Here is a 26,225-nt window from a genome sequence, read left to right as displayed (position 1 = left end):
CAGTTGTTTTATTTCCAATGAAGAGATAGAAACAGCTGGCAAAAAAAGTAATTAAACATGAGAAAAAGGGAACTAATATTTATTAAGTACTTCCCATGTTCCAAGCAACGGGCAACCTGTATGTGTATATGTATATGTATATGTATATGTATATGTATATGTATATGATCTCATGAAAACCCAATAACAATCCTAGGAAGTTGCTATTATTATCCTCACATTTGGATGAGGAAACAGGCTCAGAGAGGTTAAATTAGTTGCCCCAAGTCAGAGAACTAAGGGGAAGTAGAGCTGGGATTAGTTACTAAGTATATCTAACTCATACCTACCAGGGTAGCATTGGCCATGTTTAAATTTTCTTTCTTAATTTTCTATATTTTACAGTTTGTATTATAAAACATTAAAGGAGAATTGAGCAAAAAACATTTCCCCATGTTGTTTACATAAAAAGACTATACTTTGAACTGGTTGAGATCATAGGATTCAAAGATTTTCATGTTATTTTTCACTTGCCACTGTATCAATGCACTTTCCACATCTTCCTAATTATCGTTGTTGCTACATAATATTTTAATGAGTATGATATACCATAAAATCCCTCACCACCCTGCTGTCATGAACATGTCTGTTGAAAAGCCTTTTTTCTTCTGTTAATTATTTCCTTAAACTGAACCCCCAGGAGTGGGTTGACTGAGTTAAGGCAAATTAACATTTTTATGGTTCTTGACCTTTATTGCCAAATTGCTTTCCAAAGGGGTTGTATCAATTTACAAGGACAAGGCAGTCCATTTTTTTTTTTCAGGGTCTGTGTTTAAAGCTACTTAAAAGAAATAAAATTCTATATGGAGCCAGAAATCCTAATAATGTGTAAATTATGACCATCAGCAAAGAAGTCCTTGGAGAACCATTCAGCCCTGGGAGCCAAATGCTAAGTGGCCCAAGAACTCAAAATACTGATGGTAATCATAACAAAAAAATAAGAAGGAATGATCTTTGCCATATTTTCTAAAGGGGTTCGTGTTAAATTTTGGAATAGTGAGGAAAAAGTTAATCGATCAATTAACTCACTTTATTAAAGTATTCAGTATTCTGTTCTCTATAATGAACAACCTCACCTTTTTCTATTTCTGCTTCTTTATTTTTCCAGCTTTAATGAAGTATAATTGACAAATAAAATTGTAATATATTTAAATTGATGATTTGGTATACATTGTAAAAGGATTCCCACCATTGAGTTAATACTTACCTACCTTTTTTTCCTGGTGTGAACACTTGAGTTCTACTGTCCTAGCAGATTTCATTTATACAGTACAGTGTCATGAACTACACTCACCATGTTGTACATTAGATCTTTGGACCTTATTCACCTTGTACCTGAAAGTTTTACCACCCTCTCCCCATTTTCCCACCTCAGCCTCTGGAAATCACCACTCTACTCTCTCCGAGTTTGGCTTTTTTAGATTCCACATATAACTGATACTGTGCAGTATTCGTCTTACTCTGTCTGACTTATTTCACTTAGCATAATGTCTTCTAGGTTTATCCATCTTGTTGTAAAAGGCAGAATTTCCCTCTTAAAAAAAAAAAAGTTGAATAATATTCCTAGGCATATTTTCTTATCCATTCATCTGTGATGAACACAGGTTTTTTCCATATCTTGGCTGTTGTGAATTATGCTGCTTTGTACGGAGTGCAGATGTGTCTTTGAGATAATGATTTCATTTCCTTTGGATATATATCCAGAGGCAGGATTGCTGGGTCATATCGATTTCTGCTTCTGACACTTAAATACAGACAAAACTGGCTTTATTAACAACAATAGCAGCAGTATCTATGATTTACTCTGTGTCAGGCTCTGTGCTACATACTTAACATACATTACTTCATTTCTTCTAACAATAACCTCTAAGGTGCTGTTGCAACCAGCATTTTATAGACAAGGAAACCATGCTAGACCATGAGCTTCCCTGAGGGCAGGAATATTCGTTTTGCTCACTGATGTATCCCAAGTGCTTAGAAGAGAACATAATAGGAGCTGAATAAATAATGTTGACTGAATGAGGCTCCAAGAGCATAAGCAGGTTCTTTAGGATCATGAGTAGCACAGCTGGGATTCAAAGCCAGACACACCAGGCCCAGTTCCTAACCCCTCTGCTATGCAACCCTTCACCAGGGACAGGCACACATTCCCAGTTCTGGCCACTCACCTGACTCCAGCTGCCAGCAAACCACTCCACCCTGCCCGTGCAGGGCCCGTTGTCACACGGGGTGGCCTCTGCTGGCCGGTTGTTCCCACAGCCCTCCAGGGGCAGGCTGCTGACATGGTTGGTCATGCACACCACCGAGCGCGTCCGCACTCCAGCCCCGCACTCCGCTGAGCACTGCGAGACAGAAGATGGCACAGCTCAGAGCAGGCCTTCCCTCCAGGTTCTGAAGGCACAGGACTGAACACCGTGTTTCCCCACCAACTCCTTCCCCTAGAAGTCTCTGAGCACTTCTCATGCACGGCCTGGTCCACTGTGGGACATTGGTAGGACATGTGCCCAGCCTTAGATTTTCTGGGACAGTCTTCATTCTCAATACCCTGTCCCACTGTTGTGATCAATATGCTTACACATGTCAGACTATCTGTCGTCATTTTGACTTTCAAAACTACATCCAGCAGCAGAAGAATGACAGCAAGAGAAGGTGGGCACATGTCTCCTTGCTGGTCATGGGTCTGGGCTGCACAGGGCAAGGAGGGGAACTGACATTTGTCCCCTCGGCATTGCTGCCAATATTAAGGCACATGGTTCCAGTCCCTGTAGGGCACAGCTGTGACAGTATACCAGGAGGCACCTGGGATAAAGAGAGAGCCTGGCCGAGAACCTGTCATAGCGGTGTCAATGTCACTACGGCTGTGTGGCCTGGGGCAAGTGACCGCGATCCCCTCGCGTCTGGCATGTTTGCCTGGCCCCTGGTATGGGAACACATTCCTGGCAGCATTACAGGGAATGAATGACATGTAGAGAGCAGCTGCCCAATGATGGTATGAGGAGCTTTAAAGGTTCGAGACCTACATCCCCACTTTAAATAGAGAAACCGGAGGTCACAGGATTAAGTCTTCCCTTAAAGCCACATAACTGTTAGTGATTTCATCACTACAGTCTCACCCTGTTCTCACCCAGGACACAGTCAACACTCCACTGAGCCGTACCCTGAAGCTCTGAGAGCATTTCCTCATCTGCCTTGAAACACTTTGGAATGATGCCTTAGTTCGCTTCTCATCCTATATTTTCAGAACATTTTCATGGGAGTGTCCCACAGACACCTCATGTCCATCAGGTGAAACACGGGACGCACCTTCATCACCGTTCCCATCCCTTCTCTGGGTTTTTCACCTTGTGTTCAAATGCGTATCTGGATTCAAAACCGACTGCTCTTCTGCCTCCTGGCTTCCCGCATCTCGCCAGCCAGAAGGCTCGTGGATTCCAGTTTAAGCACATTTATCTGTCTTGTCCCTTCTGCCCGCGGTCCCCAGCACCCCGACATTCTTGCCCCGAACTGTGGCCACAGGTTCTCACTCAGCTTCACCAGCTCTTCTCAGTTGCTGGCTTCCAGGTGCTGGGAGATCTACGCGGAAACGCCTCTGGAGCTAGTCCGTCCCCAGCAGCGTTCACCGTGGACTCCCCAGATGGCCTGAAAGGCTTCCTGAAACATGGCCCCATTCTTCCAGACTAACTACCTATTTATACATCGGGAATGCATTGGTTTTCTTGGTAGGGGTTGCCACCTTACCACTATATGAACTTCTAAAAAAATCATAGGGGCCGAATGGTTTGATATAATGTGTGAAAATCTGACCAGGCTCAGCTCAGTGCCATCTTCTCTGTGAGAACTTCCTAGATTTCCCAGTTCAATAGACTTTCCCCTCCTCAGAATTCTCATGACATCTGTATTCTGCTGTCAGCCTTTGTATTTTGGTTATTTATGATCTATTATTATTATGATGATTATTATAGAAGTAGGCTCAGTGAGGGAAGAGACTATTACATCACCTTTAATTCACTCTCAGGCAGCACCGTGCCTATGGGCGGGTCCTTGACTATCAGCTGAGCACAAACACCTGACGGGCGCCCTTGCTCTTTCTCTCTCATCAGCACCTTTCCCGGTGAGCAAAGCCCTTCCAGGGCTTCTGCTGGGTCTTTTCTTAAAAACAGAGTCGATGTTTGGTTTCTACCAACATTACCATTTTAAAAGTAAATATAATTTTAAATAAAATTTGAAAAAGGAAGAAAAATACTAACAATCTCATTTCCTTATCAAATTTTCTACTTTTGTTTTTGTAACTTGCTGTCTAATCTTGTAAAATCATAGCCCAGGATGAGTCATTAAATTTTTACATGGCCCCTGCTAAGCTGAGCCTGACTCTTCAGGGAGGGAACTCTCTGGAGTGAAGAGCTTGAAGGTGGTGAGAACATGCCCCAAAATATGCTGCTTTGGCATATTGATTATTTTGAGTTCATGGCAATTAAGGAACAGCAGGTGCAGGAAGAGCGCTCCCCTCCCCTCTCCTGCCTAGAAGCAGGGCGGACATTTCCTGTGAGAAAGGTGCCCTCCCAGTCCCAGGAAGAAGTGAACGTTCTCATTGGTGATGGGGAATCAAGACAATTTTGCACAAATAAACTTTACTGAAATAGCCCTTATCTTCCATTAGTTTCCTCCATATACTTCTTGGTCATTTTCTTACAAATGACTGCCCCTAGAAGCCCAAACCCCTTTCCTGTCCCCTTCACAATTTATCATTCTTTGTTAAAATGGTATGTAATTCCTCAAGTCTGTCTGCTTCTTTAGAATTTTAATTTCTTTCCCAAGAAGCTCCCTGCTCCATGCCATGTTAAAAAAATAAAATAACATCAAATAAAATGTGTATGCTCCTCTCTTGCTAATCTGGTTATTGCCAGTTTAATTTGCAGTCTTCCATGAAAGAACCCAAGAAGTAAAGGAAAAGTTTTTTCTCCCTTACAGGCTCACAGAAGCTTTTCATGACTTTTGTTTTATCTGCATTGTTATTAGAAATCTGCTTCCAGTCCAAGTAATATACATGCATCTTGGGAGAGTTTCCCCATATCCCCGTGCACTTAATTTAAAAGAATAGTGCTAAGGACTAAGGCAATATCCAGTGAGAAAACATAAGGATGAGCCCTGCAGAGGCTGCAGTGAAAAGCACAAAAAATTTATATTTCGAAGTTGCTGCCCACAACAGGACCTGGCTCGGGACGCCTATCAGTAGAAATGAGAGGAATGAGAGGTCCCCACCACGCAGCAGAGACTAACCTGCAAAGCGAGGCACTGAACACACCCATTCACCGTTCCTGAAGGATGTGCCTAATAGAAGGACCAAATCCATTTCAGAAAAGAACCCGACTTCTAAATGAACTTCTGGGCAGATAAAACACAGAGATGCATGAAATTCCTAAGGATTGTCTCCTCACTCCAGCAGCAACACTAACCTTGGCCCAAGTGGCCCCTGAAGGACTATGAGGCTCCAATGACTGTTCCTGAGCCTCAGCTTTATGCATCATCTTCCATAATTTAAATAACTCAATATCTTTATTTATTTCTTCTCTTGGAAAACGTTCTTAGAAATTAGGTGCTAGAGGTAGGTAAACGTGGTACCCGCCTCCTCTGACAGCTGCATAAAAATGACAACTAAACCACAGAACAACCACCCTTCAGAACCGCCTAAAATTGAGCTGAATGAAAATTCTACAACTACTGAATTAAAGAAGCCACATTGAGACTGGTAGGAGGGGCGGAGTCACAGACAGGCCGGTCCCACACCCATGTGTGCTGGATGAAAATCAGGAGATACCTAAGCTGTGAAGGTCCTTCCCAAGGAGCAAGGGGTCCCCATCACCTACTAGGCCCCCCAGCTCAGGGTGCCAGTGCCAGGAAGAGAAGCCCCCATACCTTCTGGCTGTAAAAACCAGCGGGAATTGAGGCTGAGGGAGGCTGAAGTATTGGGAGCCCCAGGCAGTTTCTCTTAAAGGGCCCATGCATGGATTTACTTGGACCAGCTTCCCCCAAGCCCCAGCGTGGGGGAGGCAGCTTGAAAGGTACCAGAGACACACGGGGAAGAACTAAGTTGTTTGGCAGTGGGAAGAGAGCTGAAGAGGCAGCTTTCCTCTGGACAGACGTGCTAGCGGAGGCCTTTGTTCCTTTGGTGAGCCCTTCCCCCACAGACCCAGCAGACAAGTGCCATATCTGGGCTCCAGCAACCTGGCTCACACTGTTTGCCCCACCCTGGTGATTCCCTGAGGCCCCGCCCCACACAACTTTCAGGTCCACCCAAGCTGTTGCCAGCGGCTTTACCACAGGATTGGCCTGTCTTTGCTCTTGCTTCAGATTTTCCTAAATTCTCTCAAACAAACAGCACCTGGCCTCAGCAAGCCCCATACCCCTAGCTAAGTAGCCCCAGGCCTTGGCACTAGACGCAGCCAGCCTTGGTTCACAGCTTGGCTTTGCCTGGACACCTCCAAGACCAGCACAAGAAGCAGCCATTTGTAGATCGCTTTGTAGATTACACCTGATGGTCACAGGCAGAACACAGGCAGAGGCTGACCTTGCCCTAGAGGTAGCACACCCAGTGGACAGCTTCAGACTTGTTGAAGCATCACCACCTAACCACCTTCACAAGCGACACACTCAAGGAGTGGATTCAGTGGGTACCAGAGCCCTGCTGAAGTAAATCTTGCTCTGTGTGGTGAGCCCTGCACAGCTAATCCTCCAAGGTAGTCAGAGGTCAGTGGTCAGTGGGCACAGCCAATCCTTGTAGCTCATCAGCCTGAGTAAATCCCTCCCATTGACATACCAACAGCAATCAAGACTCAATTACAACAAAAGGGTGGACAGTCCACATGAGGGGTGCATATCAAGGGCCCAGCTAGGGTGACCAGGGAGGCCGTGACACTGAACCCTACAGGGCATTTAATACAATAGGCGACCCTAGGATGCTTAGGAGACATAGCAACTCTACCTAACACTCATAAACAAACACAGGGAGGCAGCCAAAATGAGGAGACAAAGAAACATGTCCCAAATGAAAGAACAGAACAAAACTCCAGGGAAAGAATTAAACAAGATGGAGATAAGCAACCTAACAGACGCAGAGTTCAAAACACTGGTAATAAGGATACTCAATGAACATAGTAAAAATTTTAAGGAACTTAGTGAGAATGTCAAGAGCATTAAAAAAAAAAAAAACAGTCAGAAATAAAGATGCACTAACTGAAATAAATAATAATTTACAGGAAATCAATAGTAGAGTAGGTGAAGCTAGGAAGCAAACAATCTATTTGGAATATAATGAAACAAGAAACACCCAATCATAACAAAGAATAAAAAAAAAAAATGAGGTTAGTGTAAGGAGCCTCTGGGACAACTTAACGTGTACCAACATTCACATCATGGAGTGCCAGAAGGAGAAGAGAGAAAGAAACTGAAAACTTATTTTAAAAAATAATGACAGAAAACTTCCCTAATTTGGTGAAGGAAACAGATATAAGTCCAGGAAGCACAGAGAGTCCCAAATAAGATGAACCCAAAGAGGTCCACATCAAGACACATCATCATCAAAATGTAAAAGGTTAAAGACAAAGAGAGAACCTTAAAAGCAGCAAGAGAAAAGCAGTTAGTTACCTACAAGGGAGCTCCCATTACACTGTTAGCTGATTGCTCAAAAGAAACTTTGCAGGCCAGTAAGGAGTGGCAAGAGATATCCAGTGATGAATGAAAAGCAACAACCTACAACCAAGATTACTCTATCCTGCAAAGCTATTTTTTAGAATTGATGGACATATAAAGAGTTTCCCAGACAAGAAAAAGCTAAGGAGTTCATCACCACCAAACCAGTATTATATGAAATGTTGACGGGTCTTCTTGAAGAACATATGAACAATAAAATGGCAATAAATACATATCTATAAACAATTGATTCCAGTCTGACACTAGTGCCCATATTGCCTTAGAGATTTCAATTCTTTAACTTTTAATTTTTTAATGCTCTCATTGGTCTTTCTCCCATTTCTCTTTATCAACCTTAATAACTGTCCACTGACAATGAGAACTATCCTAATGCTAAGAATGGGAGAAAGATATTAGTGTCCACATAGATGGTATAGCTAATGAAGAGGCATTACAAAAAGCTTGGCCTTGCCATGGCAGGGTGGCTCAGTTTATCGGAGCATCGCCCCGTGCACTGGGGGTTTGCAGGTTCGGTTCCTGGTTGGGGCATGTGCCTAGGTTGCAGGTTTGATCCCCAGTGGGGACACATACAGAGGGCAGCCGATCAGTGTTTCTCTCTCTCTCTCTCACTCTCTTTCTCTACCCCTCCCTCCCCCTTCCTCTCTCTAAAATTAATAAAAACATGTCCTCAGATGAGAAGTAAAAAAAAAAACCCAAAAAACAAAACAAAACAAAAAAACAATTGACTCTACAAACAAAATGAGCAAGCAGAACAGAAACAGACTCAGATACAGAGAACATTTTGTTGGTTGCCAGTTGGGAGGAGACTGGAGGGATGGGTGAAAAAGAAGAAGGAATTAAGAAGTACAAATTGGTTGTTAGACTGATGACCCTCCAAGGGAAGGGGGAAGAGAGGGTGAAAAGAGATAAACCAAAGAACTTCTATGCACAGATGCATAACCAGTGGACACAGATAATAGTGTGGGGAAGGCAGGAGGGAGGCAGGAGTAGAGAGGAGGGGGTCAATGGAGGTAGAAAAGGAGGACATCTGTAATACATTCAGCAATAAAGATAAATTTAAAAAGAAAAAAATGAAATTAGGTGCTAGAAAATTGAGGCTGGAAAACTTTCTAAAAGTTTATTTCTGTTGTTATTTAAAATTGCACAAATGGCCTTAACCAGTGTTGCTCAGTGATTAGCATGTTAGCCCATGCAATGAAAGGCTCTCAGGTTCCATTCTTGGTCAAGGGCACGTACCTTGGTTGCATGTTTAGTCCCCAGCCCCAGTCAGAGAATGTGCAGGAAGCAACCAATCCATGTGTCTCTCTCACATTGTCTCTCTCTCCCCCTCCCTTCCTCCTTTCCTTGCATTCTCTCTAAAATCAGTGGAGCCCAGCCAATGTGGCTCAGTAGTTGAGCGTCGACCCGTGCACCAGGAGGTCACCAGTTCAATTCCTGATTAGGGCGCATGCCCAGGCTGTGGGCCAAATCCCCAGTGCAGGGAGTGCAGGAGGTGACCAATCAATGTTTTCTCTCATCGCTGTTTCTCTCTCTCTGTCTCTCTCTCAAATCAATAAACAAATAAAAATAAAATCAGTGAAAAAAATATCCTCAGGTAAAGATTAACAAAATAAAATTGCACAAATGTAGAAACCTGTCATTGATTTGCAGAACTAAAAAGTAAAAGATGCCTGCATCTGATAAGGCCCACCCTCAATTAAAAGTAGCTGCAAGGATGTTTCCAAGTTGACTCATCAAGTCAGAAAAACTATACACGTAACCTTAAAAATTTAAGAGAAGATTCAGGCTGAGTTTACAACCTCAGTTTACTTAGGCAGAAATCAATCAATTTTAATTGGGGAATAGGATACTCTCAGTATTCCGGTGCCAATTACAATGTGTGGGGGGGGGGAGGTTCCCCACACCATCAAGGCATCTCTGACGCCAGCTGGGTGTCCTACCATTCAACTCAGTTCTGACACGATCTACCTGGAGACAGCTTGTCCCATAAGACTGCCTCCACCCCCAACTTCAGCAGCCAAGTGCAAGTTGTTCCCTGTAAATCTGAGGTTCCTAAGACTGCCTTCTTGTTTGATTGCTTTTTGCTAGAGCAGCTCTCAGAACTCAGAGAAACATTTTGCCAGTTTATTAGAAAAATATATAACCCAGGAATAGCCAGATGGAAGAGATGCACAGGAATGTGGAAAGGGGCACCGAGCTTCCATGTTCTCTCCAGGTCCAACACTCTCCCCCCATCTCCACATGTTCACTAACCCAGAGGCTCTCTGAACCCCATCACTTTGGTTGATTTATTTATACATTTTTATTACAAATGTTTCTTCTTTTTTACCCCAATGACACCCTCCGCCCCATCCCCCAAACCCCATCCCCGGCTTTTTTGTCCATGTCCATTGGTTATGCATAACCACAATAAGTTCTGTGGTTTATCTCTTCCCTCCCCCCACCACCCCCTCTTCTGGGGACTGTCCGTCTGTACCCTACTTCCGTGTCTCTGGATCTACCCTATTCCTCAGACTGTTATGTTCATTATATTCCACAAATAAGTGAGATCATGTGGTATTTGTCTTTTTATGCTTGGCTTGTTTCACTTAGCATAATACTTTCCAGGTCCCTCCATGTCGTCTCAAAAGATAAGAGATCTTTCTTTCTTACAGCTGCATAGTACTCCATTGTGTATATGTACCACTGCTTTTTTATCCATTCGTCTACTGATGGACACTTGGGCTGTTTCTAGATCTTAGCTATTGTAAATAGTGCTGCTATGAAAATGGGGGTACATATATTCTTTCTGATTGGTGTTTCAGGCTTCTTAGGGTATGTTCCTAGAAGCGGGATCACTGGGTCAAATGGCAATTCAATTTCTAATTTGTTGAGGTAACACCATAGTGTTTTCCATAGTGGCTGCACCAGTCTGCATTCCCACCAGCAGTGTACTAGAGTCCCCTTCTCTCCACACCCTCACCAACACTTGTTTGATGATTTGTTGATGGCGGCCATTCTGACAGGTGTGAAGTGATACCTCATTGTTGTTTTAATTTGCATCTCTCTGATGATTAGTGATGTTGAGCATTTCTTCATATGTCTCTTAGCCATTTGTATGTCCTGTTTGGAGAGGTGTCGATTTAGTTCCTCTGCTCATTTATTAATTGAGTTCTTTGTCTTCCTTTTGTTGAGTTGTATGAATACTCTAGATTTTGGAAATTAACCCCTTATCTGATGTATCATTGGCAATGATGCTCTCCCATACAGTGGGTTGCCTTTCCATCTTGATGGTTGTTTCTTTTGCTGTGCTGAAGCTTTTGAGTTTGATGTAGTGCCATGTGTTCATTTCTTCCCTTTGTTTCTGTTGCCTTAGGTGCTGTATCAGTGAAAATTCTGCTGTGTATGATGTCCGAAATTTTGTTGCCTACATTTTCTTCAAGGATTTTTATGGATTCATGAGTTACATTTAAGTCTTTTATCCATTTTGAGTTTATTTTTGTGTATGGTATAAGTTGATGGTCTAGTTTCATTTTTTTTTGCATGTACCTGTCCAATTTTTCTAACACCATTTGTTAAAGAGGCTGTCTTTACTCCACTGTATGCTCTTGCCTCCTTCGTCAAATATTAATTGAGCATAATGTTTTGGGTTCATTTCTGGGTTATCAGTTCTGTTCCACTGGTCTATATGCCTGTTCTTGTGCCAGTACCAGGCTGTTTTGATTACAGTAGCTTTGTAGTATAACCTGATATCTGGCATTGTGATTTCACCTACTTTGTCTTTCTTTTTTTCAAGATTGCTGTGGTTATTGGGGTCTTTTTTGGTTCCATATGAACTTTTGAAGTATTTGTTCTAGTTCTGTAAAATATGTGGTTGGTATTTTGATGAGGATTGCATTAAATCTATAGATTGCTTTGGGTAGTATGTACATTTTAATGATGTTAATTCTTCCAAACCATGAACAAGGTATGTGCTTCCACTTTTTTATATCTTCCCTATTTCTTTTTTAATGTCCTGTAGTTTTCTGCAAATAGGTCCTTTACTTCTTTGGTTAAGTTTATTCCTAGGTATCTTAATTTTTTTGCCGTGATGGTAAATGGGATTGTTTTTTCAGTTTCTTTTTTCTGTGAGTTCATCATTGGTGTATAAGAATGCCGTGGATTCCTTGACATTAATTTTGTATCCTGCTACTTTGCCAAATTAATTTATTAAGTCTAGTAGATTTTTGATGAAGTCTTTAGGGTTTTCTATGTATAACATCACGTCATCTGCAAATAATGACAGTTTCACTTCCTCCTTTCCAATTTGGATCCCTTTTATTTTTTCTTCATGTCTGATTGCTAAGACTTAGCATGTCTGTGGCTAATACTTCCAGTACTATGTTAAATAAGAGTGGCAAAAGTGGGCATCCCTGTCTTGTTCCTGTTCTTAAGAGAAATGCTTTTAGTTTCTGCCCATTGAGTATGATTTTGGCTGTAGGTCTTTCATATATGGCCTTTATTATGTCGAGATATGATCTCTCTATTCCCACATTGTTGAGAGTTTTTATCAGAAATGGATGCTGGATTCTGTCGAACGCTTTTTGTGTGTCTATTGATATGATCACGTGGTTTTTATTCTTCATTTTATTTATGTGGTGTATCACATTTATTGATTTGTAAATATTGTACCAGCCTTGCATCCCTGGGATGAATCCCACTTGGTCATGATGAATAACTTTTTTGATGTATTGCTGGATCCGATTTGCTAGTATTTTGTTCAGGATTTTGGCGTCTATGTTCATCAGGGATATTGGTCTGTAGTTTTCTTTCTTTGTAGTGTCTTTTTCTGGTTTTGGAATTAGAATGATGCTGGCCTCATAAAATGAGTTCGGAAGTCTTCCTTCTTCTTGAATTTTTTGAAATAGTTTGAGGAGAATTGGTGTTAGTTCTTTTTTGAATGTTCGGTAAAACTCCCCTGTGAGGCCATCTGGGCCTGGGCTTTTGTTTGCTGGGAGAGTCTTGATTACCACTTCAATTTCCTTAGTTGTTATTGGTTTGTTCAAGTTTTTTTTTTATCTCTTCCTGGTCCAGTTTTGGGAGACTATGTGTTTCTAGAAATTTGTTGCCATATAATTGTTCATAATATCTGTTGTTTACAATCTTTGTATTTCTGTGGTGCCAGTTGTTACTTCTCCTCATTAATTTCTGATTTTGTGCATTTGGGTTCTCTCTCTTTGTTTCTTGGTGAATCTAGTGAAGGGTCCATCAATCTTGTTTATCTTTTTGAAAAACCCGCTCTCTGTTTCATTGATCCTTTGAATTGTTTCTTTGGTCTCTATGTCATTTATTTCTGCTCTGATGTTTACTATTTCCTTCCTTCAACTTACTCTGGGGTTTTCTTTTTGTTTGCTCTCTAGTTCTTTAAGTTGTGAGGTTAGATATTATATTAGAAATTTTTCTTTTTTCTCGAGGTAGGCCTGTAGTGCTATGAACTCCCCTCTCAGAACTGCTTTCGCTGCATCCCATAGATTTTGTCTTGTGTGTTCATTTTCATTGGTTTCCAGGAAGTTTTTAATTTCTTCCTTGATCTCCTCGGTAACCCATTCATTGTTTAATAACATGCTATTTAGCCTCCATGTGTTCATATGTCTTCGCATGTTCTTTTTGCAATTGATTTCTAGTTTCACACCATTGTAATCTGAGAAGATGCTTGATATGATTTCAGTCTTCTTGAACTTGTAGAGATTTAGTTTGTGTCCTGTCATGTGGTCTATCTTTGAGAATGTCCCATGTGCACTTGAGAAGAATGTGAATTCTCTAGTTTGGGGGTGTAATTCTCTGTAGATATCTATTAAATCAATTTTGTCTAGTGCTTTATTTAGAGTCTCTGTTTCCCTGCTAATTTTTTGTCTGGAGGATCTATCCAGTGATGTCAGCGGGGTGTTGAAGTCCCCTGCTATGATTGTATTGCTATTGATTTCTCCTTTGAAGTCCTCCAGAAGATTTTTAATATATGTTGTTATTCCTATATTGGGTGCATATATGTTTATCAAGGTTATATCTTCCTGTTGGATAGATCCTTTCAATATTATGTAATGACCTTCTTTGCCTCTAGTTATGGCCTTCATTTTGAAGTTTATTTTATCAGATATGAGTATTGCTTCCCCAGCCTTTTCTTTCCTTTCCATTTGCTTGGAAAGTTTTTTTTTCCATCCCTTCACTTTTAATCTATGTGAGTCTTTTGTTGAGGGGTGGGTCTCTTGTAAACAACATATAGATGAGTCATGCTTTCTTATCGAATCAGCTACTCTGTGTCTTTTTATCGGAGCATTCAATCCATTTACATTTAAGGTGATTATTGATGTGTACTTATTTATTGCCATTTTTGTTTAGTGTGGTTCTATTTTTCTTCCCATCTCTCCTGCTAATTACAGCAGTCCTTTTAACATTTCTTGCAGTGCTGGTTTGGTGCTAATGTATTCCCTTAGCCTTTTTTTTTTTTTTTTTTGGTCTGGGAAGCTCTTTATTTGACCTTCTATTTTGAATGATAGCCTTGCTGGATAGAGTAGTCTTGGATTCAGATCCTTGTTTTTCATGACCTTGATTACCTCATGCCATTCCTTTTTGGCCTGTAGTGTTTCTGTTGAGAAGTCAGCTGTTAGCCTTATGGGGTTTTTTTTGTAGGTAACCTGTTGCTGCCTTTAGGAGTCTCTCTTTGTCTTTAATTTTTGCCATTTTAATTACTGTGTGTCTTGGTGTGGGCCTGTTTGGTTTCTTCTTACTTGGGGCTCTTTGTGCTTCTTGAACTTGAATGCTTTCTTCCTTCACCAAATTAGGGAAGTTTGCTGTCACTATTTCTTCGAATATATTCTCTAACCTTTGCTCATTTTCTTCTATTTCGGGGACTTCTATAATGTGATTATTATTACATTTCAAGTTGTCCCACGGTTCTCTTAAGCTGTCTTTCCATTTTTAAATTGCTTTTTCCTTTTATTTTTCTGATTGGTTGATTTTTTTCTACCCTGTCTTCTAATTCACTGATCCAGTCCTCAACTTCCTCTGCTCTGCTGTTTAGACCTTCCAATGTATTCTTTTTTTGTTTTGTTTTGTTTTTTATTTTCCTTAATTTTATTTTTGTTATGGATATTTCTCCTTTTTTACCCCAACCAAAGTGTTCTTTATTTCTGATATGTCATTCTTCATTTCTTCTTGGTGGTTTTTAATTTTCAATTGGTTGATTTTCAACATTTTTATGTCTTTACTCATGGTATCGATGTCCTTACTCATGTTGTTGAGCTTCTTCAAGATCATGGGTCTGAATTCTAGCTCTGTCAACTTGCTTAACTGCTCCTCATTTATCTCATTTTTGGTGGAGGTCTCTTGTTCTTTCATTTGGCATTAGTTTCTTTGTTTTACCATTTTGGCTATCACAGTGGGCTTTGGATCCTGCCAAATTTTCTCTGTGGGTGTTGGAATTCTGCTATTTGTGGCTCCCTCTTTTGGGTTTGGATGAGCGTGGGAGGACCCACGTTAAACACCACTGTCAAGTCTTACTGTCCTTGGCAGAGGTGCAAGCCCAGGAATGGTTCAGTTATCCTCTAGCTTTTTGCCTGGAGGCTATTAGTCATGGTTACTTGAAGAGCCTTGGGTTCTCAGTTGAATGAAAAACTCCCTCAGGTGTTCAGAGTAAGGGGATTTCCTGGTGGAGGGGCAGATGCTGGTTGTTAATGAGCCCCAATTTGCATTTAAATGGCCCACCTGTGTGGGGTTGAATCTCCGAGGGAGGGGCAGCCACCTCTCCACAGAACCCTGGGAAGGAGCAATATGGCCACCGTCCTGTGTGGCTGCAACTCAGCAAAAGCTCTGAGCGCCCTCCAAATCCTGAGTGTTCCCACATAGTTCTAGTCCAGTTGCCCTTCCTCTGCCAGAGCCCAACGTGAGTGGCTGTGGCTATTTCAGGGTCTGTTCCAGCTCTGCGCTGTGGAGCCGCTTGGGAGTGTAACCCGAGGGCACTGCTCACAGCTAAGGCCGCTGCTGACCGTGGGCTCCCAGCGCCCCTCTCACGCCTCTGCAATCCTACCAGGATCGAGTCAGTGTCCCTGGTTATATGGTCCTCGCAAGCTGCTTTTCTGTTGCTTTTTCCTGACGATTTGTCTTTATTTTACTTGTAATTGCAGTTTGGTCCTGGGAGATGGTCTGTGTAGCTTCCATTCACTCCACCGCCATTTTGGAATCTGACCACTTTTGGGTTTTGATGGAGGCTTCATTACGTAGGCGTGATTGATTGATTCAATGACCAATGACTGATCCAACCTCTAGTCCCTAGCTTCTCCCTAGAGGTTACAGGTGGGACTGAAAGTTCTAACCCTCTAAGCACACGGTTGGCACCTTTGGGAACCAGCCCCTACCCTTAGGTGTTTCCAAAAATCACCTCATTAACCTAACAGAGGACACCTTCATTACTTTGAACACTTAGGAAATTCCAAGGGTTTTGGGAGCTGTGAGCCAGGAACTGTAGATGAAGACAAAATATGTTAGATCATATGTTTTTTATAAATCACAGTAGCACAGATACCCTCTGGATCCTTAAGTGTTTATAAACTTTAATCTCATTTTCTCTTCTCTCTCCCACTTAAACTCCTTAAACGGAGGCTCTGTCTCATTCATGCCCAGCTTGTAATAGGTAGTCAATACATGTTTATGCTAAAAACCAGGTACTTCTGACTAATGCTTAACAGGGTTGATTTTTATACAAAGCCACAATCCACAAGTGGAAGACGGTCATCAGCTGGATATTCCTGGGGCTGCAACTTCCCCAAGGCCAGCTGGTGGCTTAAAGGCCCAGTGTTGACATGAAGAGGGAAGCAGCCCACAGGACGCCCTCCCCAGCACTCCAGTGTCATCTAGGTCACTGTTTCCAATGTCATCCCTTCACGCTTGCTCGGCAATGCTAGAGACGAGAAAACTGAGAGCCAGGGAGTCAGCATCTTGCTCAAGGTCTCATAAGAAATGTCCTTGGGGAAAGGGTGCAAAAGCAAATAAACTTCCTTAAACCCATAGCACCCCCTTCCCACTCATGGACTCTAAAACAGTCATGAGCATTTAGGAAAAATGATCCATTCTGGGGGTAGATAAAGCAAAACTACTCACATCACACATAGCACACTTACATGGCTTAAACCATCTTTTCCAAAAATCAAGAAAGTTCTCTAAACAGAAGAGTAAAGTGCTCATCCTTTGCTTTATTTGGAATTTTAAGACAAGGGTTAGACTCAACAAGTACTTATGTTAAAATATAAGCAAAGAGCCTTCATTGGAAGGGAAATAGCTAGTGTGGAACTCCTAGTAAATTTACGTGTAGTTTTACTGTTCTAAATAAACATGGCAGCCCCGCAGAGGAATCAAGCGGTGCAGTTTTCCGCACAGCGCATTTTCCTTCGTACACAGGGCATCTGAGCCCAGTGCCTTTTTCAAAGCATGGCAAATCTAGAGAGATGGAATTTAAAAATGGTAAAGAATCAGTAAAATAAAAGAATTATAAAAGTGATCTCAGTTTCCGCTTGGGAGACTCTAAGTTGAAATAATCCTTCTGAAGAGAAATTTGCCAAAATGTGTCAAGAGTTCTAAAGGAGTTTATAGCACTTGGTCAAATAATTCTGCTTCCTAAACATTATTTTAGGGAAACAGGAAAAGTGCATGTAAAGTTATATGCATGAAAATATTTACTGAAATATTATTTAAAATGGTAAAAAATTAGAAAAACTGTGGTTCAATGTGACAGAAAACCTCCTGACACTGGGCTGCAGAAGAAACAGACATTGTCTCGACACAGAATTCTGACAAAGGACTTAGAGCTATGTCAGACAGGGACACTGTCGGGGACTCCGTGTGCTGCCAAGGAGGCTGCCCAAGTGACCTCTGACGCCCCCACCCAGCACCGCTCTCAAGGCCAGGAGCTCCGTCCTTGCTGGGAGGGGAAAGGGGGCACCCCCAAACAGCTGGGTGACCTCTGCTGGCCTCAACTTCAGGGGCAGGGGTCTGAGTCGGTGGACACCTTTGGTTAGCACCTTCCTGATGGCTACTGTGGTGCCTGTTACAGCCCACTCTGGGCCTGGAGGCACAGTGAGCTGCTGATCCTAAGGGTTAGTGCTTTCACCAAAGGCTCTCTCTGGGGACTGTCTTGGGGCCCAGGGGCAGGGGCTGTCTGTCATGAGGTGTCTGGAAACCGTGAGGAGAGAAACCACCTGACGAGAATGTCAGGGAGGACCTTGGGATGTGGGGTGAAGGCTGCCTCTGCAGGTTTGTTCTTCCTCTTTCCCAACAACCCTCCCACTTACGTGGACTGTTACTGTGAGGATGGAGCCTGTGAAGGAAGCCCAGGTGAACACTCACAGGGTGATGTTCAGAATACTCAGCAACGGGTCCATGGCGGGCACTGACCAGTCAGAATGGGTGCTGGCCAGTTGGAATCAACCAACAGGGCGGATGGGCCCCAATCTGCTGACGGGTTAACCGTGCCATTTTCTCCTCCAAGCTTGAGATAGTGCATTGTCTGTTGTTCACACAATGCTGGGGAGGGAGGCTTGGGAGCTGAGTAATGTCTCCAAAGATTCATGAATGTGGATGGCTCCCTTCATCCCGGAACCAGAGCCTTGGCGCTACTGGGAGCCCTTAGTGATGCAGACTGTGGGCCGCCCCCACACCCTCGGACCCAGGTCTGTGCTGTGTGACAAGGTTCCCAGGTGACCTGCAGGTACACGACAGTTTGGAAGCACCACAGAGATTCATGGAAGGATGGAAGGCCTGCAAACAGTTTGTTTCTGGGCCTTTTCCCCAGAGTTAGAAATTACCCTTCAGATTCTTACGAGTAATTAGTCTGTGTGTGGTTTGGGGGCACCTTGTGACACCTGGCTCCCCGCCGTTAGCCCACAGACCTTGACCCCTGGCTCTAGGAAATCCACTGTCCTGTGTCACTCACCCTTTCACTCCACTCGGTGAGGAACCAGCTCTTGGCACAGGGCCCCATGTCACAGTTCTCGACGTCATTTGGCCGGAGCTTCATGTTGCATTCTCTGTCGTCAACCACGTCCCCGATGTTGCTCACACACTTCACGTCTCGGGTCCTCTGTCCCACTCCACAGGGCACTGAGCACTGAAACACAGTGGGTGCCTGTCAGCGGGTGGGCGGCGTGACGCTGGGTGCCCTCATTCCTGTTACCTGCCACCTACACAGAGGGCTGGTGAGACGCCCTGTGGTGCGAGGTCGCCCCACGTGATGCTACCCGGGGAGGACCCCAGCCCTGAAAATTTCCCATTTCGCTATGATTTTCTTTGATATCTTGCCTACTTTGTTCATCTGAGCTTCAGTTCTGTCATCCGTAAAATGGGAGAGAAGATTGGGAGGAGTTGGCTCTACCAGCATTTGCCACATGAGAGAGATGAGAGCTTTGCCCACGGCTCCCAAGGGCCCCCGGTAGAGTCGGCCGTGGTGATACACACTGGCTTTCGCTCTGTCGAGCGATCCATGCACGCTACAATTTACAGAAGCAGCCATTTGGAACCCCGCAGGACAGGTTCCCTCCTGGGAACTCAGGGTCCTTCCAAGTCAAGTCTTAAAGTGGGGGAGGCAGGAGGGTGGCAGTGGGTCTTGGATGGAGAGCGCCAGAGCAGACCACCCCACCCCAAGTACCGAAGTCCAGTCTGTCCGGATCTGCCACTCGCTGCAAATCTTGAGCTGGCAGGTGCTGGTGGTCTCGGGCTTCTCCAGGTGCTGGCAGCGGTAGGGCTGCACCGTCAGGCTGCGGTTGGCGTACACCTGGCGGCACAGGACCTGGCGATGCTGCATGCCCAGGCCACAGGTTTTGCTGCACTCTGACCACTCTCCAATGTCCCAGCTGGCTCAGGAAGGAGAGAGCGACAGGGACAGATCACTTCAGTCAACAGGAAGAGGGCAGGAGCTGAGCTGGCCTACACAGAACCATCGGAACCCTCACGGTAACCCTTCTCCCAGGGCACTGCTTACCAGTCTGCCTGAGGGCCACCCAACTCTGCATGGAAATTAACTTTGTTTGACATGCTATTTGCCAGTAGCCTACAATTTAAGAAAACTGAGAAGGCACAGGTGATTTTTATCTAGTAAAAAAAAACCTCCAAAGCTTAGTTTCATCACTCTGTAGAACACTGACCCATTTTGGAACTCCTCAGAACTCTTAGCCCAGCATATTCTTTATTTTCCTGAACCACTTACTCATCGGTTGCACATCTTCTCCTCTGCCACCCTGCTCTGTCATGTCACTAAATAAGATATCAGCACATACGCACATCATGTGCTTGATAGGATTATGTTGTTATTACTTTGAGAATTCAGCTTTGACCCCTTTTAGTGCCCTTTCCCCATGTTCTTCTGAAAGTATCCTATTAATCATTCAAAAACTAGCCCAAGGCCGCTCCTGAGATACCCTTCCTAGCTTCTCTGGGCAGATGCACTGTGACTTTCGTTATTCTGTCTCTGTACACAGCAATCCTATGACACTGACCTCACTGGACTACAGCATTTGCTTCCCTCTTTGTTTTCCTAACCAGGCGAAACCCCAACTGTTCCAAGTCCCTGAAGGGTGGGCTCCCTGGGAGTGTGCTGACCTGCTAAAAGCTACAAGCTCCAGTATTGAGCCTGAAAGACAGGTGGTTGCTAAACAGACTGCACTTTATGCATAGGTCAAGTCTCATGTTTCTAAATCATATGTTGACTGATTTAAAAATGAGATTATATGTGCTACTAAGTGCCTACCTTAGAAGTAATGTGATGATAGGGACGGACACGGAGAAGGGATGCGATGATAGGGACGGACACGGAGAAGGGATGCGATGATAGGGACGGACACGGAGAAGGGATGCGATGATAGGGACGGACACGGAGAAGGGATGCGATGATAGGGACGGACACGGAGAAGGGATGCGATGATAGGGACGGACACGGAGAAGGGATGCGATGATAGGGACGGACACGGAGAAGGGATGTGATAAGAGGGATGGACACAGAGAAGCCATCTTACAAGGCTGGACAAGGGAAGATGTTGCAGGCCTCCTCCTCAGGGGTTGGCTTCATGCTGGAGTCACAGTAGCTCTCAGGAACTTCTTCATGAGTATTTCTGTGCACACAGCGAAAAATAGGATACTGCGATCCTAGAAAGACAAGGAGAATATCTGAAGGAAGTCCCACACACCTGAATGTTGATCTCTGGTGGAGATGCACAGGGATCCAGGTGCTGATGAAGAGGCAGCAGAAACAGAACAATTCACACACACACACACACACACACACACACACACACACACACTCACGGGCTTTGTTTAGCACTGTGGATATAAAGGAGAGTAGGAATAGTTCTTGTCCTCAAAGAGCTTATAAGTCTATTTGTGGACATGATTCAAAAATGCTTGAAAGCATATATAAAACAATTTTCATAGCAGTATGACATCACTATACTGGGGAGAGATGATAAAATAAGCACAAATAGTAACTTCTTGAAGGTTTTCTGGAGACATCAAAGAGAAAAGGTCCTAGAGGGCGCCAGCTGCATCCTAGAGAAAGGGTTGGGTTGGAAACCTGTTTGCACCAGAGTCTTGAAGGGAGGGGCTGTCCAAGTCACCAAATTGGAACAAAAGTGCCTGACAAGCTGGCCTGCAAGTGCCAGATATGTTTAAGAGATAGGGAGGCTGGAGCAGAGAAATGAGAAGATTCAAGAAAGGCTAGAAGAGCAGCTGGCTTCCCCTTTGTAAAGCATTTTACACCTTCCTCAAATAAAGACCTCATCCAGTCATATTTTAGTTATTTGTGTATGTCTGCTTCCCATGACACAGTGAGCTAGTTAGGAACAGGACTAGTTTTTGTGTATCTCTGTATCCACAGTACCCAGCAGAGTAGTAGGTGTTCAATAAAAGTTTGTTGAATGAATATTTATTAGCAGTCTAATATTTATTTTTATTACTTTGCTAAAAAAATCATACTACCTTCCTCAGGTTTTTGCATTTCTTATTTAAAAAAAAACACAACCTAGTTATATTGGCTTAAAATGGATAAACCTATTTTGGGAAAAAGAATTTGTTAAGTATAATTTCTAGCTCTCAAAACAAACACCTCAAAGAAAACAGCCAATTCCCAGCAGCAGCAGAGGCTTGGCCAAGCACCATCCCTGCCTCCAGCAGCAGCAGAGGCTCAGGAATTGAGATCTATCCCTTGGTGGCAGCAGCAGCAGCAGCAGCAGTGCAAATTGGGAGCTGAGCCCCACCCCTAGCAGCAGCAGCAGCACCAGCAGATCGGGAACAGAGCCCTGCCCCTAACAGCAGCAGAGGTTCAGGAGCTGAGACCCATCTCCTGGCAGTAGCAGCAGCAGCAATGCAAACTGAGAGCTGAGTCCCACCAGGCAGTAGTGGTACCTGGGGACCTACACACCCCAGCAGCACCTATGATGACAGATGAACACGAGCCACCAGCTGTCAACCTTCCCGGATCTGTAGCAGATGAGAGGTGCCAGCCCAAGGGAAATGCATTAGAACAGACCGAGAGGCCTAGCAGTCTTATTTGATACACACTGACCTGCCTACATGTCCAAACACACCTCACCTGGCCCTGAACTACCAGACTGCTAAAATGGTAAGACAAAGAAAAAACCCCCAAATAAAAGAAAAGGAGGAATCACCAGAAAAGGAACTACATGAAACTGAAGCAAGCAGTTAGTCAGATAAAGAATTCAAAGCAATGGTTTTATGGGTGCTCAAACAACTTAGTAAGAACTACAAACAACTTAATGAGAACTACATAACATAAAAAAAGAGGTAGAAGCTATGAATAAAAATCAAGTGGAAATGAAGAATGACATAGCTGATATAAAAAGTACCTTGGAAAGATTCAATAGTAGATTAGAAGAAGCTGAAGACCGAATCAATGAGTTAGAAGACAAAGTAGAAATAAACATCCAATAAGAGCAACAAATGGAAAAAAAAAAAAAGCAGGAGGAGAGTTTAAGGGAGCTTTGGGACAATATGATACAAATGTTATATGATACAATAACATTTGTATCATAGGAATATGAGAAGGAGAAGAATCAGAGAAAGGAATAGAGAACCTGTTTAAAAAAATAACAAAAACTTCCCTAACTTGGTGAAGGAAAAGTCACACAAGTCCAGGAAACACAGAGAGTTCCAATCAGGATGAACCCCAAAAGACCCACATCATTTAAATTATAATTAAAATGGCAAACGTTAAAGACAAAGATATAATCTTAAAGGCAGCAAGAGAGAGACAGAAAATTGCCTACAAGGGAGCTCCAATAAGACTGTCAGCTGATTTGTCAATTGAAACACTTCAGGCCAGACAGGAGTGGCATGAAGTATACAAAGTAATGAAAAGCAAGAGTCTGAATCCAAGACTACTCTATCCAGCAAGGCTATCATTCAAAATTTAAGGTGAAATAACGAACTTTGCAGACAAAAAAAAAAAAAGGCTAAAGGAACTTATTACCACCAAACCAGCACTATAAAAAATGCTAAAGGGATTGTTTCTAAGAAGAAGACACACAGAGAAAGAAACACAGGCCCAAAGAATAAAAATGACAACAAATAAGTACCTATCAATAATAACCTTAAAGACATAGGGTAGGTGAATGGGTAAGAAAACATGACTCATATATATGGTGTCTATAAGAGATCCACCTCAGAACAAAAGATACACAGGATGAAAGTGAAGGGATGGTAAAAATTATCCATGCAAATAAAAATATATTTTAAAAAAAGCTGGTAGGGCAATACTCATATCTGATAAGATAGACTTCAAAATGAAGGTCATAAAGAGTGACAAAAAAGGTCACTATATAACATTAAAAGGATCAATCCAACAAAAGGATATAACTCTGGTAAACATATATGCACTGAATATAGGAGCACCAAATATATTTAAGCTCTGGACAGTTTGGCTCAGCAGTCAGAGCATCAATCCACGGACTGAAGGGTTTGAGGGTTCAATTCCCAATAAAGGGCATGTACCTGGGTTGTGGGTTCGATCGCCAGCCCCGGGTGAGGTCGTGTGGGAAGCAACCAATCATGTGTCTCTCTCACATTGATGTTTCTCTCTCTCTTCCTCCTTCCCTCCCTTCCTTCTGCTCTATGTAAAATAATAAAGTCGTATATATATATTGTACTTCTGGAGGACTTCAAGGGAGAGATAGACAGTAATACAATCATAGTAGGGGATTTTAACACCCCACTGAAATCACTGGCTAGATCTTCCAGATTATTAACAAGGAAACAGAGACCCTAAAGGAAGCACTAGATCAGCTGAATTTATTTGATATTTACAAAACACTTCACCCCAAAACTTCAGAATATACATTCTTCTCAATTGCACATGGGACATTCTCAAAGACAGACCACATGTTAGGAATCAAACTACATCTCCACAAGTTCAAGAAGACTGAAATCATATCAAGCAACTTCTTGGATCACAATGGCATGAAACTAGACATTAATTATAATAAAAACACACAAAAAAATTCAAACACATGGAGCCTAAATAGCATGTTGTTAAACAATAAGTGGGTTACCAATGAGATCAAGAAAGAAATAAAAAAAATTCCTGGAAACGAATGAAAATGAACACACAAAATCACAAAATCTACAGGACACAGCGAAAGCGGCCCTGAGAAGGAAGTTCAGAGCAACACAGGTCTACCTCAAGAAACAAGAAAAATGTCTAACAAACTATCTAGGCCTACAATTTAAAGATTTAGAAGGAGAACAAAAAGAAAAACCCAGAGTTAGTAAAAGGAATAAATAATAAAGACCAGAGTGGAAAGAAACAATATAGAGACTAAAAAAGCAATACAAAAAATTAGTGAAACCCAGAGCTGGTTCTTTGAAAAGATAAACTAGCTTGATCAACCTTTAGCCAGACTCATGAGGAAACAAAGAGAAAAAACTAAAATTAATAAAGTCATAAACAAAAGAGGTGAAGTAACAACCGACACCACAGAAAAACAAAATATTGTTAAGAAAATACCACGAACAATTATATGCCAAAAATTTCAAAAACCTAGGTGAAATGGACAAATTCCTAGAATCATGCAGTCTTTCAAAACTCAACTGGGAAGAGTCAGAAAACTTGAATATACCAATAACAATTAAGGAAATAGAAGCAGTAGTCAATAAACTCTTAGAAAACAAAAGCTCTGGTCTAGATGGCTTCACAGGGGAGTTTTACCAAACATTCAAAGAAGAACTAACACATATCCTCCTTAAACTATTCTAAAAATTTCAAGAGGAAAATTTCAATTTCTTTTTATGAGGAAAGCATAATACTAATTCCAAAACTAGATAAAGACACTATAAAGAAAGAAAATTATAGGCCAATATGTCTAATGAATATAGATACCAAAATCCTCAACAAAATATTAGCAAATTAGATCCAGCAATATATTTAAAAAAATTATACACCACAACTAAGTGGGATTTATCCCAGGTATGCAAGGTTGGTACAATATTCACATATCAATAAATGTGATATATCACATAAACAAAAGGAAAGATAAAAATCATAGGATCATATCAATTGATGCTGAAAAAGCATTTGACAAAATCCAGCATCCATTTTTGATAAAAACTCTCAGCAAAGTGGGAATAGAAGGATCATACTTCAACATAATAAAGGCCATAGATGACAAACCTACAGCCAACATCATACTCAATGAATAAAAGCTAAAAGCATTTCCCTTAAGAACAGGAACAAGACAGGGATGTCCACTTTTACCACTCTTGTTCAACATAGTACTGGATGTCTTAGCCACAGCAATCAGACAAGAAGAAAAACTAAAAGGCATTCAAATTGGAAAGAAGAAAGTGGAATTGTCATTATTCACAGATGACATGATATTATACATAGAAAACCCTAAGGACTCCACCAAAAAACTGCTAGATCTAATAAATAAATTTTGTGCCCAACCAGTGTGGCTCAGTGGATTGAGCATCATCCTTTGGACTGAGATGTTCTGGTTTGATTCCCGGTCAGGTCACATGCCTGGACTGTGGGCTCAATCCCCAGTGGGGAGCATGCGTGAGGCAGCCAATAGATGTATCTCTCTCACACTGATGTTTCTATCTCTCTCTCCCTTCCCCTCTCTCTAAAAATATAAAACAATAAAAAATACATGAATTTGGCAAAGTAGCAGGATACAAAATTAACATCCAGAAATCATTGACATTTTTATACACCAATAATGAACCCACAAAAAAGAAAAACTAAAAAAAAAAAAAAAAAAAAAAAATCTTACCATTGCAACAAAAAATTAGGATACCTAGGAATAAATTTAACCAAGAAGGTAAAAGACTTATTCTCAGAAAGCTACGGGACATTGAAAAAAGAAACAGGGTAAGATATGAAAAAGTATAAGTATATACTATGTTCATGGATTGGAAGAATCAACATCATTAAAATGTCCATACTACCCAAAGCAATCTATAGATTCAAT

General features: G+C 42.2%; 1 protein-coding gene across 1 annotated transcript in view; it reads right to left on the bottom strand.

Moving 5' to 3' along the window:
• THSD4 (thrombospondin type 1 domain containing 4) overlaps window positions 1-26,225 on the bottom strand; it is a 224,319-nt gene that overhangs the window by 8,025 nt on the left and 190,069 nt on the right. The window contains exons 6-9 of the mRNA XM_036270595.1: window positions 20,760-20,889; window positions 19,397-19,601; window positions 18,686-18,859; window positions 2,208-2,381 (exon numbers count right to left, since the gene is read on the bottom strand). Coding sequence (XP_036126488.1) covers window positions 2,208-2,381; window positions 18,686-18,859; window positions 19,397-19,601; window positions 20,760-20,889 — 683 coding nt within the window. The remainder of the gene's footprint in view (window positions 1-2,207; window positions 2,382-18,685; window positions 18,860-19,396; window positions 19,602-20,759; window positions 20,890-26,225) is intronic.

Source organism: Molossus molossus, unplaced genomic scaffold, assembly GCF_014108415.1.
Source record: "Molossus molossus isolate mMolMol1 unplaced genomic scaffold, mMolMol1.p scaffold_m16_p_1, whole genome shotgun sequence".
Taxonomy (NCBI): domain Eukaryota; kingdom Metazoa; phylum Chordata; class Mammalia; order Chiroptera; family Molossidae; genus Molossus; species Molossus molossus.
This window is presented reverse-complemented; position numbering and strand designations above follow the sequence as displayed.